General features: G+C 40.6%; 1 protein-coding gene across 1 annotated transcript in view; it reads left to right on the forward strand.

Annotated features, from left to right (window-relative positions):
• The window catches only part of PDILT (protein disulfide isomerase like, testis expressed), a 26456-nt gene extending 7098 nt beyond the window's left edge, over window positions 1-19358 (forward strand). Inside the window, exons 2-11 of the mRNA XM_032198004.1 lie at window positions 3596-3802; window positions 6602-6735; window positions 8645-8782; window positions 9350-9460; window positions 10780-10905; window positions 11851-12048; window positions 12358-12478; window positions 13833-14014; window positions 17762-17851; window positions 19287-19358. Coding sequence (XP_032053895.1) covers window positions 3596-3802; window positions 6602-6735; window positions 8645-8782; window positions 9350-9460; window positions 10780-10905; window positions 11851-12048; window positions 12358-12478; window positions 13833-14014; window positions 17762-17851; window positions 19287-19358 — 1379 coding nt within the window. The remainder of the gene's footprint in view (window positions 1-3595; window positions 3803-6601; window positions 6736-8644; window positions 8783-9349; window positions 9461-10779; window positions 10906-11850; window positions 12049-12357; window positions 12479-13832; window positions 14015-17761; window positions 17852-19286) is intronic.
• The last annotated feature ends 229 nt before the right edge of the window (window positions 19359-19587 follow it).

A 19587-nucleotide genomic window follows, 5' to 3' on the forward strand; every position in this document is an offset into this window, starting at 1 on the left:
GGTCATCAGGGAAGGTGCTGAAAAATGTGATTCTGTTCTTCAGCATTTGCTGTCTGAGCAAAGTGGCTGCAGAAATGGTGCTACAGACTCTCCCCTGCAAGTAATTTAAAAAGGTGGTTGGTTGCGGCTCAATTTTTATCAGAAAAAAAGTGTAGAAATTCAAGAGGATACCTCACAGTTGCTTTAGCACTCACAGTTCTGTAGACCATTTTTCATCTTCCCATGTCTGAGTCAAGGAGTTTGAGTTGTTCTCAGATGCTGGATAACGTATTTTCAGGATTTTCTTTGCTCATGCTCAAACTGTGCCAATCTGGTAAAATGTTCTTTTGGAGGTTCACATCTGTTTTGATGAGGACACTTCACAAAATAGCAATGACTGTGTGAGAGGGAATTCAGTGATGCTTCCAAAAAACAGATCAAAAACACTATCTAGGAAAATAATAATAAAAAGTTTAACAACCCCTTAAATTATGCTTCTCTACTTATAAGAAAAATAAAACTACTTATAGTGAAGACATTCTCTCACTGTTAGTATAATGCTGTTCCTGAGCTGATGACATTTCAAGAGCCTCTCTTTTCTGGCAGCTGTGGCACAGCACACTGGTACACAGTGTGTGTGTGTGTGTGTGTGTGTATGTGTATGGGGGGGTGTTTACATGGGCGTTTCACCACCCAGGCACATCTTCCCTAGTGACCTTGCCACCATCTCTTTACCTTTCATCTGCCCTTGTATATGCTCTGCTGGCACCCAGCTCTCCTTGACTGTGGAGCCTGTGATCCCATGTTAGCCTCAGCATCTGCTTCCTCACCCCAACACCTGAAGCAATTGGTGCCAGTAAAAATCTGAAACAGAGGAAGCAAAACAAAACTCAAGAAAAGGCTCTAAATAAGAGAAGCGATGATTTCCTGCAACATCCAAGTGACTTGAAAAATAAAGCACCTGGGAAGCAAACAAAGAATGAGTGGAATAAAAAGGAATTGATGGAAAGCTGAAAAGGAGTCTAATCATTCGGGAAAGCCAGGGAAAGGTACGTGATGGATGTTTCCACATGCTTGCTGGGTAGCCAAGGAAACAGTTTTTATCTGTCTGATGAAGGCGGCTGCTCACTCAGTGAACTTGTCTCACAGTTATATGGTTAATGGTACTCAGACTTCTGGTCTCTGAGTGCACTGCTTATTTTTTAGGGGATGGAGGCATGCACTTCTCCCAGTTCTGCCAGCAGCTACAAACTGCCAAGCTCTCATTATCTAACAACACTAGCAATGCTAATAGCTACCTGCAATTCTGCCTATTCAGGCCAGTTGGTGATGAGATCATTCTTAAAACATTTTTTTTTTTTGTTTGGAATTGAAATATTTCAGAGAAAAATGGATCCCCAAATCCCCCAGACAATCTATATGCATATCTAACACCCAGAAAGCCTGCTATTCCCTGCTTATTGGGAAGCCTCTAGGCACCATCAGCTTCTCTGTCTGAAATTCACCAACAATCTCTTTTGCACCTTCCCAGGAGAGTCCCACTTCACTGTGCAGTAAGTATCTGACCTTCCAAATTCCCCCCAGCTGTGGCAAAACAGCTATGCAACCCTAGGTTATTAGGGGAAAAAAAAGCCATTACATTGAAATTGCCTCTGGTATAAACCATTGCCTTGGAATTAGCTAGAAGGCTTGGGATCCCTAATTGCAATGTGGCTTCCTGCTCGCTATTCCAGCTGTACTCCATCCATAGCAACACACCCTCTCAAAGGACCCCACAGTTCTGCCTAACTGTTCTGTGCTCACCCTTTCTGTGAGGTTGTTATTTGTCAGCACTCTTAAATTGCACAGCAACTACCCCATGTTTTATTAGAGTCATTTTAAGGCTCAACAAGCACCGTCTCTAGAACCAGCAGTGGTTTTCTATGGTAGACATGTTGTGTCTCATGTTCACCAGTCAGAACTTCTATTAGGTATCGTGGTTTTCTGCAGTTTTATCTAGAGTATATCAAACTGAGCCAAGATGGAGATACTACTACATTGTTTTTTAGAGACAACATATTGCAAACTTGTTGGGAAAAACACTGATAAGAGCATTTTTATAATGAGGAAAAAGGAAATTGAAGTTAGGATAAAATCTCTTTAAAATCTCTGTAAAGTTGCAATAAAATTATTTGATGGAACAATAGCTTTATAGGCAACTAGAACACAATTTGCTTTGGACTGATGGGTTAAGGCTCATTTATTTTATTCAGAGAAGCACCTTCTATTCAACACCATTCTGAGTGGCCCCTGAACAGACACTAACTTTTGTCCTGCTAACAAGAACCTCGTTTGGCACATTAACAGCTGGAGCTGCTGTTACCAACACTTAAGAGCTCTTGGCCAAGATGGGTTCAAGTGTAGAAGAATCTAGAAGGGTATATCTGGTTAATATATTGAGAAAATAACATTATTTAATACTACTTCTCATGCTCCTCCCTGTAGCAGTTGATGAGAAGAAAATGATTGATGGCTAGGATTCAGAGCAAGGATAATGATGAATAATGGAAGAAATGTAAATGAGCTCTGAACTGGATTAGAGGTTTTTGTCTTTCTTTCATTTATTAGAATTCATACAGAAATGTTCATTCAATTCTTGGTTACAGTTGCACTCGGTAATGTCTTCATGAGGTAGGCTGTAGAGAAGTGCATTTGTAATTTTGTGAAAGAGCAACAGATAATTACCGTGTGAGATTTATGCTTTGGCACATAAGTGTGTAAGCATACATGTGAATGTAAATAATGTACACATACACACAAGAACACACAAATGTATGAAAACAAGACTGATTTTTTTCATTGGTTCCTATTTGAAAATTATAATGATGAAACTAAAATGTTTTTGCCGAGTCTAAAGAAAATGGGCAAAACCAACAAGAAAGGGTATCTCAGTTTTACCAAAAGTTGCTAAAGTTGCAAAGCTGTAAAGTACCAGGCCTATACCACTTTACCTTTGAATGTGGAGCAGTGATACGTAACTGGCTGCTTTTCCCTTGTCCCTTCTTCATGTTGGTGTAACCTACAACTTCACAGCACAGCCTAGGATGGCCCACCTCCTTCCTCCAACTACAACTGCCATTCAAGCTATAGAAGGAGTGGCCCGCGGCCCCCAGAAACATCTGTTATTTTAGAACCACTGCCAGTCTGTGAGAGCATATTCTCTTATTCTCTCCTTCCCTCCTCCCTATCTGGATACAGTAGTTTCATCACTACACCAGTTTGCCTAAATGAAGTGCTTACAAAAACTGTATCTTATCAAAGAGTCTTAATGTGAGTAATATTTCATTCAGCTTTGAAATCCTTTCAAAGCATATTCAAACTACTTTTTTTTCTCCTAGTCTTCCCAACAGAAGACTGTTGCAATCCTGTTGGTACTTCACTGTAGCTGGTCCATGTACATGTCCAGTGATGAACAGTCAGAATCAACACAAAGAAGTAAAAATATAATTTCTCATTTACTTGAGTCATAAATGACCTTATTCAACCCTTCCAGCTACTACTTGACCCAACAATTTTCACTGGAAAGCTTCGTGCTGCACCTCGTGTAACCCATTCTCTTTTGTTTGACCCTTTCCAGATGTTTCTTTACCTCAAGCATCTCAGAATTTGTCTGAAGAATTTGCTGAGGCTGCACGACAGCTTAAAAAAGAAGCTCCAAGAATACAATTTGGCAAAATTGATGTCACAGACCAACACGATTTGAGAAAAGAATTTAACATTCGAGAGTTTCCGACTGTCAAATTTTTTGTGGATGGCAGCAGGAAAGATCCCATAGACTGCAAAGGTAAACTCTCTCATGCACTGATAGTGACTGGATGTACCCATCTGTTATGCTGCTGAGAAGTACAATATGACTGAACAGATAAAGAATATGCAAGGTGCCAAATTGTTTTTGCCCTGGTATTAAACATGCATTTATCTCTGTATCCGTTTAAGAAATTCAATTTGAATTCATCTTATAAGTTTATAATTAAATATGCTTTTCTATGTTTAGTTCACACAGTCAAACCCACCGCTGGCACAATTGTACTCAGGGCATAGAAACACCCCCAAAATGATGTATTCCCACATACTAGAACAAACATAAGTAAGTCACACCAAACAAGAACTTGATCCCAAACCTGCTTAGTTTGTTCTTCTAGTAGCTCACTGCAATTTTCACGGCTAGCATGACTGCAGAAGCAGACTGGAGCAATACACAGTATTTAACGATGAATTCTGAACTCATTAGGCTCCTTAATATGCAGCTATACTTCCTAAACCAAAGAAAAGAATTTTGCAGTGTAGCCATCAGAGGGAGCTCATTCGTGGCTCAGGAAAAAAACAATGGAATAATTTGAAATCTTTTGTGGGAAGTCATTAAGCAAAGACTTATTATTAAGCATTGGAATAGGACTGACTTGAGCAATCCTGGGAAATCCTGGCCTCATTAGAGCTTTTCTTTTACTGCAAACATATACATATTTTTCTCTCTTTTCCCCTTAAAATGGTAAATATTACAGAGTTGGCAAAAAATCATGACTTGGAAAATGGTCTGTTCATACTCTAAGTAGGTACTGTTGACTCACAAGTTTAATATAAATTAAAACAAAAAGGAGAATGAAGTTTGCCTCCTGAAACTGTACACAACTGTGTTTGGGTTTCTTAACTCCTGAGCCCCTGTGTCTGCTGCAGCTGAAAGCTGAACTTCTGTTAGAGGTGCAGATACATGAGAATGAAGTCTTTGATTATATATATATATAGGGTGGACTTGAAAACATCGCTTGAACAGGTAAACCTACTTGTCAGGTATGTTTGTGAGAGCCAGTGAATACAAAGCACTGTAACACAAGATGCACACAGCCAATCTCTCAGTACAGAGCTGCAATGTAAGGGACACCTACAAGCAAGACGCCAGAAATTACGAAACTGGCTTCTGCCCTACAATTTGTATAAAATAACACTAACTGTTCAGAGCACATGTACTACCAATAATGACTTAAATTACCCTCTGTTTACTTGCTGATTACGTGCAACACCTAGTAAAATCTCACCTACCAGGTATAACTTTTAAACCACTGAGAATCAGCAACTGAAAATGTTTAGCAACCACCCAAAGACTTCTTATACAAAACTCAAACTTCACCATGAAAGAAACTGCAGACCTTGCTTAAATCAAGAAATCCACTCAAGTACTTGATGGAAGAGAGCATTTTTGAACGATTGTCCTGACCACGGACACACAATGAGAGCCAAATTCTAGGCTTTGTAAAATCATCATTTACTTCATCTCCGAGGCTAGAATTTGCCAGAAGAAACAAACTACAGGCTGTTTAAAGCAACGCAATATAAAGACTAACCACATGAAAAATATGCTGAGAGGTTATATTGCTGACACAAGCTGCAGGAGCTCAACTCTGCATTTACACAGCAGAAGCCAAGCACTGGGTGGCCACTAGATACTGCTCTGTGCTTTTCTCTGCAGCTTAGACACTTTTAAGGCCAAACAGGCAGGCATCTGCTGGGGAAAAAAAAAAAAAAAGTATTTTAAACTAGTTGCAGTGCAGCCTGCTGCAAAATGACTTGATGGCAGTAAAATGGTCTGACTCAATTTTGACCTTGTCATATCGCTAAAATGTACAGCACCAGGACTTGCATCTTTGATAATCCACTTGTGCTGTACATCTTTACTCTGGCACTTCACAGCATACAGACTTTTTTTTTTCATATACAGTTTTCATTAACCCTTTGTTAGGCTCTTGCTCTACTCCAACAAGGACACCATGCTCACAGAGATGAAGGCGCTACTTTATGGCTTAGTTTCATCTCCTGAGCCTCAATTTGTGGCTCCACTTCCCCTGAAAACACAATAGCTAGAAGCTATTTTTAAAGAGACTCACGATTCCTAAAATTCCTGAAAGCCTGAGGAGAATTTACCAAATAAACAAAGCGAGTATGAACTCAGTAAAACTAGCAGTAGTAATTTGGATCCCAAAAGATGGAAGTCTCCAGAATTAAATTACACCTTTGACAGATTTCAGCTTTGTTTCTCAAGTCTAAGCTGAAAAGTGAAGCTGCAATACCACAGGGGAATTTTAACGTGCCTCTGTACCTATCAGATCTTCTGCAGCACCAAAGGAACATTTTTGACACCTAATTTAATTGAACAGACAGTTCAATAAAATCTGCAATTGGCTTGAAGTCATTTTGGATTAAACCTCAGGTCGATAGCTGTTTATAACTTGCTATGATTTTGATTCTCTCGTGGACACATGAAATGCTGCAGAGCAGTTTTTCTGCTTTTCTTAATTTTCTCATCTCTATTCTCCACCTGTGATCAAGCAGTTAAGTGGACAGTCATTTGCAGATATCCCACAGAACAGTGTTCATTCACTGCTGATCTTCTAGAGCTGGTAATAATTAAAATGCTGGCTAAAACCTGAGGCTGGATTTAGATGCTCAAGTCCACTTTGAATCAACTTTATCTTCAGTCCATAGGAGTCCAAGTTCAGCATCTTTTTGCACCTCCACCACTTCTATCTTGATTGCTCAGAAATGTGTCATTCATTTTGACAGTTATTTCAATTCTCTTTTTCTTCCACAGGAGTCAGACAGGCCTCAGCCTTTATTACGTGGGTCAAAAGAAGAACAGGACCCAGCACAGTCTTAATCAACTCTACAGATCAGGCTGAAGCCATGATAAATGCTGACAATTTAGCAGTGATTGGCTTTTTTAAGGTAATTCACTGGAAAACTCAAAAGGCTGATTTCCATTCCAACTTTGGGATATGTTCTTTGCCATTGCCACCAAATTCCACATGTCCAAAAGACCCAAAACTTGCCTAAAAAACTTCCTGTGCACCTGCAGCCTCCTTGCTGGAGAGGCAGCACAGGAGGCAGGAAAGTCCTTAATGTTGAGTAAGCACTGCATTGCAACAGCACTATTGTCACCAAAAATCCAAATCACAGCATCATATGAGTCTCTGCAAATAAAATTAACTCTGTCTCAGCCAAAGCCATGGCACCTAATCACAGCATTTCTATTCAAAGACAGTGAGTGTAAAATCATAGACATGAATAGTTGCAGGCAGGCTGCTGTGGTGAAGGAATGTTCCCTTCATGCTCAAGTCCATAAAAAACACAGTAAATATTGTCAAATATGCTGCAGTGCCTTTTCTTCATCTTTCCATTTGATGATTTAAACAAAGTCAGTGAGACCAAGGGGAGTGGAACCAAGCTACACCAGTAACAAGTTAACTGTTTGTTTAGCTCCTGCCAGCTAAGCAATCTGTATGGATTGGAAGTCATAAAATATTACACTGTGTACGATCGAACTCTTGTAGTTCTGTTTCAGGCAAAATCTACTTTCCAAAGCATAATAAGGTTCTCAGGATTTGGGACTGAATAATACAGAACAACAGTCATAGCGTAAATATCAGCTGTCAAAGCATGCAGTCAAAAAGTCAGCAAAATAGGAATAGTTTTTTGCTGCTTTTTCAGTGTGTCCTTGAAGCCTTTATTACCTGAAACATTCAATCAACGCTCTAAAGAGACTTTTATTCTGGTAACTTTCTGCTCAGTTAAAAGCACAATGTCTGCACTCCTACCTGAACTGACAAGGTACCAAATGCGCTGGCTACAGTGGAGAGACCATATTTCATGGATGAGGAGAACAGGATTCATTACCAAATTGCCCTATAGTAACAGAAGTGATGAACACATACAGCATAACAGGACAAATTGGAAATACAGTGCCCAGAATTTTGCTTTGCAGCAATCTGCTTGCGGCCATGCCTGAAGGAGGGCAGTTTTCCAATGCTGGGCCGCATTAAGAAGCCCTTGCTATCACAGTGATGCTGGAGAACTTCCTGAAGCAGGCTGACAGCAGATAGTGCCTGCAGATGTGTGTTTGACTGGACTCCATGGTTTCACTTGGAGGCTGAAATGACAATAGATGATCATCAGTGTGAGCTACGGCATGTCAAAAATTTAGTGGGTGGAAGCTAACAAAATAATGTCTAAGTAAATAAAGAGCTGGATTTGGCCTTCTATTAGTCACAGATTGCTCACAAATATGAGTGCCAGAATGTATTGTGAGGTTTCAGCATATAAATTACTATTCAACTAGCATGAAATAATCGTCTGATTAAATCAAATCCAAATGAGCTGCTGCCTTTCATCATGCTTATTAACTGTTAGTTTGAGGGTGGACAGCACAGTGACTATTTGACAGATGTAGGAGCCAAGGTCCCTACTTTGAAGAGCCCTTGGTCGGAGCACCGAACACATCAGTCAGGTCCTCATGCAAGCAGGGAGCCCTCTCTGCAATCCACTGCACCCTGTCCATATGGGTCCCTCCACAGCTGTGCAGACACGCTGCAGCAGGGGAGTAGCCATCCATGTTACCCTTCCCCAGCTGCTGAAGTCTCTGTACAGCATGAATGCCAGCAGAGTGCAGGGCAGATGAGATGAGCACAGGAAGGACAAAGGGAACCATACACTCCCCCTGAATGTAATTATGGCAAGCTATACCCACTCTACACTGATCTTACTTCATACGCCTTTAGGGGCCTGCCTCACCTGTGGCTCTCACTCCTACACATCCTAGAAGGATACAGGTTTTAATAAATTCTCTATCTGGGACTAGGAACTTCACAATAACAGCATGGAAGTTTTCTGTGAGACTGCCAAAGATGTGCCAGAGATGCCTTTTGGGATGACAAGCAGAGAGGACGTCTGTGCTAACTATGGCATCCAAAAGAACACTCTTGTTGTATTTAAGAAGGTAGGAGTGCAAGCCTAGCAAGGTAAGGTGCAAAAAGCTGCTGTGGAAGTTTCAGGCTATAGACAGGCATTTTAGTATTTTTTTTTTAGGTTAAATAATTTCCTAGCTGAAATTCAACAGCTTACCCAGATCCCTATATTCTAAACCACCAATTATTAAGTCACCTCTTTTCCTTTGAGTTGCTTTTGGTCAGGAATCTTCCAATCCACATCAGAAGAAGTGGCCAACAAGAACAAATACACAGCAAATACACAACATTTAGGCTACAAAGTAATCAGACCAAGGACATCTGAAGTGGATGTGTCACAGACAGCATGTTTAGATATAGTAAAGTTCTCTTAGTCTATTAAGATTACTGTGCAAATTAAAACTGTCAGCTGTATCTTGAATTTTTGTAATCTACGAATTTTTGTAAGCTATGACATTTATTTTACAAGTTACAGAATTTAAGTTACTGAAGGTAATAAAACATCAAAGCTGAGAACAACAGTATTTTAGATTATAATCAGTACCTTTGTTCCTATAGTCGATAAAGCCAACAACCTCAAATTTCACTATTTATCCAAGGGAAAACCTGTGCATAATGAAGTGCTTGAAGATGACAGACAGAACAAACTGGATCTTACAAGGCTAATCAAAACCTTTACTTTGGATTTGGTCACTGAATATAATCTTGAGGTACGTTGTTTTTTTCACTGCATTAACAAAAGCCACAGGAGGAGAACAGCCAGTAACATTTCACATCAACCTATGAGAAACCTCCCTATATTTCTTTTTTTGTTTTGTTTGTTTGTTTGTTTTTAGGCTATTACACTGCTACAGGCAGCATGTTACGAAATTGCCTATATGCCTTGACAAGTTAGTACCTGCAGTAGAAAGGGTATTTGGCTATCAAACCATATGCTTTTCCTCACTTACTGCAACCTTTCACTTGCTGTACCTCTTACATTATAGTGAAGAAAGGGTGGAGAGGTGTGGGGGGAAGACCCCTGCCCCCCAGTGTAAAGCCTCCATATAAGAATTCAGGGGAGAGGGAAGAGTGCTGTCTCTCTTCCTAACAACAGCTGTTATTGTGAATGCTCTTTGAGCAGCGACTGTCTGCAGAGGAACGCATACAGAAAACAACTTAAGGAGCTCATCTGCTCCTTAGTGTTTGAGACTTTTGTTTGACTAGGCCAGCCCTAAACAGATCTAGAAACACCAGCAGAATCCAACATGCAGCTCTTGGTCAAACCCAGCCCAGAGGATGCATCCCTCTAGCAATATGTTTCCTGGAGACAGGGAATGTCTGGTCAAGCTGTGAACCACTTGGACATAGAAATACCTCCATCCTGCGGAGCCAGCACAATGCCCTGGGCTTTGTAGCAGCTGGGATGGGTGGGTGGGTGGAAGGTCAGTCTCTAGCCTGGCTCCAGCCCTTCCACTCCCATGCAGCAACCCAGTCCTCTGGGCTAAGACAAAGGAGAAAAATTGCAAGTAGGAGGGGAAAGACATGGAAATATCTGTTTGCATGAGGAAGTATCCCCTTGACTGATCATGGTGTGGCATGAGAAAGGGAAGCTTTGTCCAGAAAAGGAGATGTAGGCTGCTGATGCCACCCAGAAGTGAAGGCAGTGCCCCTGTCAGGTCTAGCTGCTGCAGCTGGGCCTCCCTGGGTAATGCTGCCTTTCACTTTCAGCACATCTTCAACATTAATTCTTCAGCATGTGTTACACAGGAGGTCAGACTACAAGGTAACAGCCGCTTCTGACTGTAAAATCTATGAATAACGATGAGTTTTTTCCTGGAATATAGAAAACACTCAGCAGCTGCTGATTCTTCTCACTCTATCTTCTCTAAAACAATGAAAGAAATCTCAGGGTTATAGAAATGATTGGGAACAGGGCCTTAAGAAGTAAAATTTGCAATAGCAGAGCTGAATGACACTGGTACTCTGAGCCTCTGATTCACCGTTCTGCTTAAAAAGAATGGAACAGATGTTGATTCTTGTTTCCCAGACATCTGTGAAGATTTTTGATGTCCCTGTCGAAAATCACATCCTGCTGTTCATCCCAACGAACTCAAAGACATTCAATGTGACTTATGAAAACTACAAGTCTGCTGCTATGGAATTTAGAGGGAAGGTTTGTAATAATGAATCCTGCTTTGCAAATACAAATGCCAAAAATCAATGGAAAAACACTCACGAATGTTGTTGCTAAAATTACTTTGCTGTCAGCCTGTCTCTTAAGTCTATCAATCCCTTTAAAAGTTTCAGCAACTATTTTTCAGCTTGGGCCCTTAACAAAATGATTTGACAAATTCAAAGAATATTTTTCACTTCATAATGATTCTTTAAAATACAAAGATCACAGAAACCAACACTGATTCCAGCTGCTCCCAATAAACCTGACTCTGATTTTATGCACACAACTTCTTCCAACCAAAGATAGTTTCAGCAAGCTTCTGGCAATTTCTGCCAGCACCAGGCAACACCATGAAGACTGCAGGGTATTGCCTGAAGCCAAAGCTAAAATCAGGTAGAAAGCCTGAGAAATATTGCAAAGCACCTGTATAGCCTTGTCTGTAACACACAAGTGTCTGCAAACATCTATAGGCAGTCACAGACGAGTATTTCAGTTTCAGTTGTCACTGTGCTCATACTCCTGCTCTAAGTATGTTAAAGACTGAAGAATGATCATTTGTCTTACAAACAACACACGAGTATTTAAATAGACACATGCACTACATGTGTTTCAGCTCTTTTGTCCTGTGAAGATTTATTAAGAATGGCAATAAGAGCTTTGAGCGGTAATTCAGAAGCGTTACTAAAATAAGCGGTGGCAAACCAGTATGAAAGGAAAGAAGGAAAATATCTGTTCCTTTTTGTTGCTTTAGCATTTATTAACATGGATCAAGGTATGATAAAGTTCACAGAGCTGCTGCTTGTTGGACTGAGATCAAAAATGGTTCTACACAGTTGCTTGTATTTAAGGTTAGGGTCTAACCCACTGCCAACCCGTTTCTCTAAATGGTTATACCAAAGGTGGAAGACTCAACCAGATGCCTGACTCTTTCTTTATTATCAGATAACATTTGTCTTGGTGAATACTAATGAAACCAGGAATGGACGAGTTTTTGAGTATTTTCGCATCAGGGACATTGATGTTCCCGCTGTGAGAATCCTAAACCTGACAAGCAATGCGAAGTACAAAATGCCTGCAGATGAGGTGACTTTGGAGAACCTAAGACATTTTTGCCAGAGCTACCTAGATGGAAAAGCAAAGGTATGTTCATTACTAATGAGATGAGATAAAAGGAGACTTTCAGACAGTCTACTATGTCTCTATTCAAGAGAGGGACAAACAATTCTAACCATCAACTATGCATAGGTGCAAGACAGCAGTTCCCCACTCAAGGGAGAGCAGGGAGTAGTGTGTGAAGGCTGGATAGGACATAGAGATATCAAAAAAATAACATACAGTAATGGTGGACATGAGTTAGAGAAAGGTCCCAGTGGTCTCACATAAACTTATCCTGGAGTAAAGTTTCTCAATGTTCCTTGCACTTTCACATCAGTGTTTGTTTCTGCTTAGATACATCTCTCCAGTGAAGAAATCACAGAGGACTGGGACAAGATGCCAGTCAAAGTGCTTGTTGGGAAGAATTTCAACAGGATTGTCTTCAATAAGACCATGACTGTGTTTGTCATGTTTTGTAAGTGCCACTGTTTTATTCAAACATTAAGTTGCTTTAACATGATCAGTTGGAAATGAAAAAAGAAAGCTCATGCTTACAGACCAAACTAATCTTTGCACTTTAAAGAAGTCATGCTTAACAAATTTTTGGTGTCTGGTGAAAGCATTAAATACTTTTTTTTTCATATCTATGAAAATGCTGCAATACCTTGATGACATAGGGTTGCACTGAGTAACACTGGATCCCTTAAATAAATATTTGTCAAGGCAATATCAAATCTCAGTGTTGAAAGAAAATGACACTAGAATGTCACGCTTTACAATGGAACATTATAACACACACAGTATGAGTCAGTCTGTCTTCCAAGGACAGAGGGAGAATTAAGTAAGGTTGTCTGGTTATAATGCTCTACCATTAAATCCCGAAGAGGAGTTGCTAGATTAAGAAATCAAACTCCTTTTCCTCCTCTGTCTGCAAGGGAAGCAGTTTTCCCTGCTTGACCTTTCCCTGCAAGAAACCACTGCCCTCTACTGTACCAGCTGGTAGGGTTAGTTTGTGTCCTAATTAGTTTGGCAGAGCAAACATACAGCATTTACAAAAATACAACATTAAATATAACATTAACAGAAATTCTTAAATGTAGCACAGTCCTGTAATCCTTGTTGTTGCAGCAGCCATTTTGTCCACTCAAGGTCACGTTGCAGTACCACGAACAAGCAAGCTGCCATAATAGTGATGTAGGCAGGCACCAAACCACGTCCTCTAGAAATGAAAGGCTGGTAAATGGGATGTAGCATTTTCAGGAAAGTGTCCCAAAAGTTTTAATTCCATCCAAACTGAGTATGACCACTCCTCTTATGACTGAAGGACTGTGATCATGTATGTTACCTAATGGCATGCTGGATTTGCCTTTTTGCTAACCTGGCATGTGTGCAGTGCAAAACACCACCATACCTCTAACTCCTTCTTTCAGTACAACTACAGCGTAATTTCTGGACACAGTTACTTTCAGTATGTGTGAAGCATTTTGTGCTTCTGACAAGTACCTCATCATGGAAATGATCCAAGTCTTATTTGGGCTGCGCTGCTTCTCTGGCACTCCTCGTCAACAAAGTCATATGACAAGTGTTTTGTGTTTGTTATAGTCATGAAAGGCTAAAAAGAGTTAAAGCAGTGCTGCTGCCAGAAGTGCATTAGAGAAGCAGCTAGTTATCCATGCACAGAAACTCATGAAGGGAAGGTAGTTTCAAGTGGAGACTGACCACAAGTTTACAATTCAAAACCCTGTTAACTCTTATGGGCTGAAGTGGGTACCACTTAGCATGCCAGCACGTGCCCTTCCACCAGACTGTTTTTCCTTTTACATCTGCAGATGCCCCTTGGTCCCATGACTGCAGAAAACTCCTGCCAATCTGGGATGAACTAGGAGAGAAATATCAAAATCGCAAAGACATAATCATTGCAAAGATAGATGTCACAGCAAATGACATCCTGTCAGTTGTGTTGGATCGCTATCCCTTCTTCAGACTGTTTCCTGCTGGAGCCGATTACCAGGTGAGAAGCTTTAGGGGAAGAACGGGATGGCACAGCTCTACACTGAGGGGTGGGTGGCTGGGTGGGCGCACACAGATCACAGTGAACAAACACGTGAGAAAGGTGTCCTTTAAGCAAGAAGGCTTTGCTGCATATCTACACAAAACTGAATTCTTTGCTGACAAGACCCTGATTTAGAGGGGAAACCCTTCTACCTTCTGCTAAGTGTGAGGCTGCGGCAAGAATCCATGCACCATTTCCCATTGCAGACCTATGAAGTCATTACTGCTCATATTCTACTGTTCAACAACCTGTAGTCTGCCTGATGGGTTCTAGCAACGGCCTCAGCTTGGAGAAAACTTACAGCTCACCTCCTCACCATTGCAAGAGATGTACAGTCTCTGAACTACTGGGTCTGTTGTTTCTGGAGCAAGTATGACTATAACCTCAATAATACTGGCATCCCTCTTGTTATATCCTCTATACTTTCACAAAACCCAGATCTCAAATTTTTCTCCTATGCAGTTATGCCAGTAGTTTTATTTCATTCAGCCTCAATAGGGTTTTTTTTGTTATCAAGACTAATGATCTTTAGAATATGCTACCTAATGCATCAGCTATGCTACAGAGTAATCAGAAGATGCCACAGCTGAAAAAGAAAAATATTAGACAAAGTTACATTCCTCCAACTACAAAGATAATCTAATTAAGAAGAAAATATGTCTGCAGCCAAAATAAATTACATTCTAAGACGCTGCCATAATTAAGACATTACTAAGCTTTTCATTTTTCTTCTTAGTCCCAAACTTAAATTGAATTCTAAGACATTTGCCCATGTCCTCATTTAATCTTTTAGGGAGAGATTTTGCTCTCAGATGTGCATGCACAGCTTCTAATGAATTGAACTGTAGTCCTGCACACTTGCACCATGCTTAGTCTTTGCACAGAAAAGCAGAAACCCATTAAATGCTCATAATAAATGCCAGTTTGTCAAAAAATATCAGTAACGACTTTAACTATTAAGGGATAGTTTCACACTTAAAATACCCTAAAACTAAAGTGCATTTGAAATCTGAAGCTCCCCCTTGGCTACCAGGCTTTTAGGCCAGTTCCTGTGGCTTTGGAGAATTTAGCCTGCACTTGACTGCCCGTGCAGGTGCCTGCAGTGGCTGACCCATGCGTTCTGTCCTCTTTCTTACTGCACTGTATGAGCTGCTGGCCGCAGGCAATCAGAGATGAGCAGGGACATGCTCAAGCCATTAACACAAAGGCACTGCAACAGCTCAGCCACTTCCTACTCAACCAGCAGTTACACAGGGAATTCTTCCAAGTACACCTGTACTTTTCCAGAAGTTAACCAAGGCCAGGGTGCAGGATACAAATGCAATATCCCAATGGGCCAAGACTCAAGAGTTGTCCTGTGTTTCACACTGTATTGTCACTGCCCCAAATTTACAACCCCTACTTCCTTGCTCTGGCAATGAACAGAGCAATGGAAGAGGCTGGGAGCCCAAGAGAAACTAGTATGTGCAGGAGGAAGAAAAAGAGAAACAGGAAATACATACAGTCCACCACCACCTGGTACAGCCTTGATTTCACACAGGCATCTTCTCTAGCTGTCTGTATTTTGCTACTGTTGGAAAAAAAAAAAAAAAAAACAACACATGAGCTTTGTAATATCCTCTACTGATCCTTCACATTGTTTAAAGACTAAGGATGGATTAGTGCAGAAGCAGGTAGAATTCTAAAGATGGAATAACTATTAGAAGACTCTGCAAAGCACAGATTCAATGCAAATTAAGGAGTGTGAACTGGCTCCTGATAAACCACTGGAAATGTGGCTAACATAACATGACCCATAGCTCATTTCTAGACTGGGTTATCATGTTCTCTGGCTACAAGAGCCCCCCTTACACCTCCTTAAAGGCAAAGCCATGGGCAGAACACAGTGCTACAGAGTAACTTGTGAGCACTCTCACCTGATGAGACCAGATCAGAAACCACCCTCCTCCAGGCAGAAGCATCTGCTTGGTCTCCAAGCTATGACCAGCCTGCTTTCTAGTGGAGCGCTACTCCTTAGTCTAAGAAAAGGGCAGTTTCTTCTGAAGTTAAAGACAAGTCACCCTCTTATTTTCAGTGGATGCAAAACTAGATGGCTGACTTTCTTTTTTTTTTTAAAAAAAAAAAACCTGGAGCCACCTAGGGTTAACTGGAGTTAAGTGGAGCTTGATGAACTCAGACACCTATATAGCTGGGCATTTACACATATGTCCACTTTTCCAAATTACCAACTCAGTGGTCCTATGTTTTTTCATTCTCACTCCATTTAATAACCATTGGTTTCAGTATGAGGATGTTGAGCCTAACAGCTATTTATATCAATAGCCTACATAGCTATGGATATACAAAATTTTTGATGTCAAAAGCAAAAATCAACTTTCTCAGTGCGACAAAAAAGTTTACTCCTCCCCCATGGAACAATTAAATTTAGCACTTGGCTGTACACTGGGGAAGAGTTATAGTCAGAGCTGGAGAATGAGGGAGTAAATCCGATGAGTTACATCAAGGAAGGAGTGACCAGGCATCATCTGAGCTCCATCTGTGAAGCAGATGAACAACTCACCCACTGTGTCATCTACTCCAAACGTGAGAGAAAAACATGCAGTTTTTCTGGCAGATTTTAAGATGATTCTATTTGTTTCTATGGTTGAAGTGAGAAAAATAGCATTTACATACACTTACGCACTGATTGCTCTAACGGGAAGTGTTGACACATCCTCAGGTACCAGGGCAGGGATCAGCTGCTTCTCTGGCTTTACAGGTCTTTGGTCTGAGAAATTGCTATTCCTGCCGTCAGAACTGATGAAAATCAAGATTCATCAGGGAGTATTAATTGCCTCTAGAGGAATCAAATAATATTACTCAAGAAAGATAAGTTTGTAAACAAAAAATAACCTCAAGGCTGCAAAACATTTTATTACAAGAGAATATCTTACTGCACAGGGAGTATTAAAACTGTGTATACATCCAGTGAGTTCACCAGAGAATGGAGGTGTTTTCTTTATAGTCCTTTGAACTTACATCAGGCATAATAGCAACTAGGATAAAGTAACGTAGCATTACTGGTCTCCGTGGGAGTAAGTCAGCTTACCCCCAAGTGAGAATGGGCATCTGCCCATTTCTAAATATAGTCAGCTAACAGCAGTCAATTCCCAATGTCACACACATGAGCTTCTATACATTTTTATTGAAAGACTTGTGCAAAATCCTTTCAGACTTCCAGAGAACAGTATTTGAAAAAAATCTTTAAAATACAGTAATGGTGCTCAGACTTAATTAGTGTTTCTTCCCTAAACTTTTTCGTAAGAAAATTTTCAATAAATCTCCAATTTAAGATGAAGTATAAGAAAATTAATATCTCTGTTCATCTTCCTCCTGTTCTTACTGAACATTCAAGCTGTGGAACAGGTGGTACTTCTGGACTGTGTATTTTAAAACTGCTTCAGGATTTTGAGTTTCCATCAAAATCTTTATACAACTTCTAATGCCATGGCTGGAACCGTGAAAGACTCTGCTCTTCAAATAGCTTGGAAATGTTTAACTGCTTTAACCCTGTCCTCACTTTTTATTTAAATAAGTAAAAGCTGAGCACCAAAGTCTAGAGCGTGGGCAATCTGAAACACTGAAATCCTTCAGCTTATTAGGTTGTTATTTCCAGCATTTTGTGTAGAAAGTTAAATGCTTTCCTAATCTTCAAACTCTTTGCAGGAAGTGGCCTATGCTGGGGAGCATACCTTGGCGGCATTTTCTGAATTCTTAGAAGAACAAATCAAGACAAAGGCAGAAACAGGAGAAAAGGTAGGTGTTTGATCCTGACAATGACTGATCTGCCATGAGATCCAAGGCATGTTCACGCCCTGTATGGCCCAACCTAAGGGGCAATAGCATATCCCACGTGTAAGGGCTTCAGCTCTTGCGCACGTCAATGCTCAGATGGTTCTTACGAGCTCTCAGCCAGTTTCAAGCATACCAGCTTGGCAGGATCACGTTAGCTGCAGTCATACCACTGCCAGACAGGCATACACCCACTCACGTCCTTGTTTTCATCACACAGAAAGCTCTTCTCCCACTACTCATGGTACCCCTGAGCCACTACATTAACACTGTACCACAAGGCAGGAAGGAACCTGCACCTTGAACAGCGTAAGCAAAACTTTGCCAGGATTTTAGCTGGAAAAAAACTCCACAAAATTGGTGTCAGCTACAGCTGGACTGGTTCTAACATCCACGATTATCTCATCGTGCTGCATTTAGCATGGTGTCCCATCTTCATTAAACAATGGCACAACTGAGACAGACATTGCCCCCTCTCTTGGCCATCTGGTTAGGACAGCTGCCCAGTTCCTCAGCTCTCATCTCCTGTCAGACCAGCTGAGCAATAGCTGTCTCAGATCACACCCATCATTGATTCAGTCCTGCCTTTACTGCTCAACTAGGTGCTTACCGACAGAGAGAGGTGACAGAACCAGAAGTCTGCAGTGCAGGATCAGACATCTGACTCTGCCCAGTCACTGTATACTTCCACTTCCCAATACCCCAAGCCTAAGTTTGGTGTCTGCCTCTGTTGCATGTTCAGTGATGATATGTCTGCAACAGATCTGTTGAATTCCCCCCCAAGTCTTACGTACAATGTTACAGAGCTGCGTATATTCTGTCATCTCTTCTTCACATTTTATTTTGCATTAAAGCATAAGTAAAAAAGCCCACTTGTGAAACACTATCCAGAAAGCATGCTTTGTGTAGTAAAACGGGTAGACAGCTGACATTTGCTCATCTCTTTGTATTCTCCATCCTTACTAGACACCCTCCAAGCTTTCCCGGAAGAGTGCAGTATCAGACCTTTTGCAATACTGTGCTTGATGTGAAGTCTCCTGTTGGAGTAACTTCCTCCTGACCTCAGAGTATTCCCAGACAGGACAAATGAGAAGGTAGTGTCTTCTGTAGTATGCCCATTATCTTACCACATGAAGTTTCCACGTTCATATTAAAACTTCACACAAAACCTCATCTATACTTCTTCTTAAACCAGTCTCTGGTGTGAAAACAAAACACGTTTTTATCAACAGCAGCACTACTTCTTACATCATTTACATGCCCTCATGTTCCTCGGTTGAAATGATGAAAACACATTTCATATCTTAATTTTTTTTTGAAAGTAAAGAATTACAAAAGCAATTATCTTTGTGAACACGAGTAATAAACAGCTTTGCTCTTGCATTTGCTTTTTCAAAAGGATCCTTCAGGAGGAAGCAAAGAGGATCTCAGCCAGAAAGAGACTATAATAACAGAGAAAGAAGAACTTTAAGAGTACAGAGAAAAAGAAAAATTCTGAGGATTGTGGGGAATCCTTCCTGGAAGGAATTCATTGCAAGAATGAATCATCTCAAGTGAACACAAAGCTGGACCAAAAAATAAAAGTGAAGACTTCACTATCAGTTGCTTATTGTGTGATCTCTCTTCTGAACCCAGTTTTACTAGTAGTTTTATTAGAATCAGTTGTCTTCGGTTCTTAAAATATTATCAATTTTGCCTAA

Source organism: Aythya fuligula, chromosome 15 (assembly GCF_009819795.1).
Source record: "Aythya fuligula isolate bAytFul2 chromosome 15, bAytFul2.pri, whole genome shotgun sequence".
In the NCBI taxonomy this organism is placed as follows: Eukaryota; Metazoa; Chordata; class Aves; order Anseriformes; family Anatidae; genus Aythya; species Aythya fuligula.